The 2,163-nt window shown below is 34.8% G+C and overlaps 1 protein-coding gene across 1 annotated transcript; it reads right to left on the reverse strand.

Annotated features, from left to right (window-relative positions):
* Positions 1–664: 664 nt before the first annotated feature.
* Positions 665–1,633, reverse strand: LOC307019835 (olfactory receptor 52D1-like; the record flags this gene model as incomplete). The annotated part of the gene is made up of 1 exon (XM_079650939.1): positions 665–1,633. The coding sequence occupies one exon, from the start codon at positions 1,631–1,633 to the stop codon at positions 665–667; it is 969 nt and encodes a 322-aa protein (XP_079507065.1).
* Between the last annotated feature and the right edge of the window lie 530 nt (positions 1,634–2,163).

The raw sequence follows: 2,163 nt of genomic DNA on the forward strand, positions 1-2,163 counted from the left end.
AAATACACAATGTATACAATAAATACTAAATAATCTTATATTTCCTCTTGAAACTTATATTCATGTGTTGGCTTTAATTATGATAAAACATTACCACAAAACTATTTATATATTCTTTAATTTTTTTACAATGCAGAATTACAATGTACATATAAATGCAGCACAACAAATTACAAGCAATTCCTTTGTTAGGTCTGAAATTCTTCCTTTTGAAAATGATTATTTTATAAAAAAATACAACAGGGTCAGTAATGACTCAAATGCATACTTTAACAGTAAAATATTATAAACTCTACATTCATAGTTATACTTATTATACACTTAGGTGTTGACTACCATAAATATGAGTTAACACGAAAGCAACTTATATCATCAAATCTGAGAAGAGTATCATATTCAATTCCTTAAAATTAACCTTTTTGTTTTCCACTTCCAAATTTGAACCACTGATTTGAATGACAGGATATGTAGAATAACTTCATTTTCAGCACAATGCAAATAAATACAGATGGCAAAATAAACAACATTAACAGTTGAGGTAACCCAGGTTACCTTAAAATATTAACCACTTGATAAAAAGCATTACAAATAAATGTTTTTGTTCTTTACAATTTAAAAGTTTTGACTGCAATGTCACTACAACATAACACTTGTTAGTCTCTATTTAAGCTGCAACTATTGCCTTTACTAAATGTCTTGGAACTATCCTATTTTTAACAAACAGTTTCAGTATATGAACTCTTATTATTTGAGTGCCCAGTCCATACAGCACTGGGTTGGCAATAGGTGGAATAATGATAAAGTATAATGAGAGGAAGATCCTCATCTCAACAGAAACATGACTCATGTTAAATCTAGTTTGGATAATTTCAAACAAAGAACCGATGGTGTAGTTTAGAAGAGATAATAAATGTGGAATACAAGTTTTAAGAGCAGTTATCTGGGACTCTCTGGGTAATTTCTTACACTCTCTTGAAATGTATGCATAAGAGAAAACAATCATCACTACCTGAGGCACAACAAAAACCAGAATAAGTACAAGTCCCACAGTGCTTATGAACGATGTGTTACCATTTGAACATGCATTTTTAACCAGTTCCATGTTCACACAGTATAATTTTGGAATTACTTTTCCACAGAAACTGAGCTGTATGGTTAGTGAGTAAAAACATCCGAACACAATGAGAGGGTACAGACTTGCTAATGCAACAAGCTTGCATATATTTGAATAAGACATGATGCTGTGGTAACGCAGGGGGCAACAGATGGCAGCATATCTGTCGTATCCCATCAATGCTAAAATGCAAAACTCAGCACTTGCATATGTGTGTAGGAAATAAACCTGAGCCATACACCACTTCACAGATATCTCATGCATCTCAGATATGAGCATAGCCATAATCACAGGTAACAATGCAGTGCTGCCATACATTTCATTGATGGATAACATGCACGTGAACATATTCATGGGTTGATGCAACTCTTTTTTTTGGTGTATTATAGTGATGAGCAAGGAATTCAAAGTAATAATCATGAAATACACTAGGAGGAACACAGCAAACAGCCCGTGTTTGTAGTTTTCCATGGCAATGTATGCAGTCATTGTGAATGTTAGGGCTGTGGTGTTATCCATGTTTCAATCTGAAAAGAAAGAATGGTGAAATCTAACACAATATTAATTGTTCAAAATAACAAATTTGACAAAAAATTTCATTGCTGACATATCCTCTAAAGATTCTGAGTTGACTGCAAAACACACACACACACACATACACACACACACACCCTGAGTCTGCACTCACCTGTGTGCCCCCTCCACACAGTGTGCACCTCAAGGCTCAGGTGGCCCTATTAATATGGCTCAAAGTAGACCAGCGATGTGTTTTTCATCAATGTGCTTTTTGTTACCATAGTTATGAAAGTTTTTTCCTGTATGATGTAAGTTATGGAAATGTACAAGCAATGGCTGAGATGGATTGAGACACCTTTGAAAAGGTTGTAGCTAGGGGTGTAACGGTTCACAGAAGTCACGGTTCGGTTCGTACCTCGGTTTGGGGGTCACGGTTCGGTACGGGTTCGGTACAACAAGGAAAAGCAAAAAAAAGTCCCAAATGCATAATTCCAGGTTTGTTGTTATTTACTTTTGAACAGTAGTGCAAGTTT

The sequence above is a fragment of the Notothenia rossii genome (assembly GCF_949606895.1).
Source record: "Notothenia rossii genome assembly, chromosome: 9".
Taxonomy (NCBI): domain Eukaryota; kingdom Metazoa; phylum Chordata; class Actinopteri; order Perciformes; family Nototheniidae; genus Notothenia; species Notothenia rossii.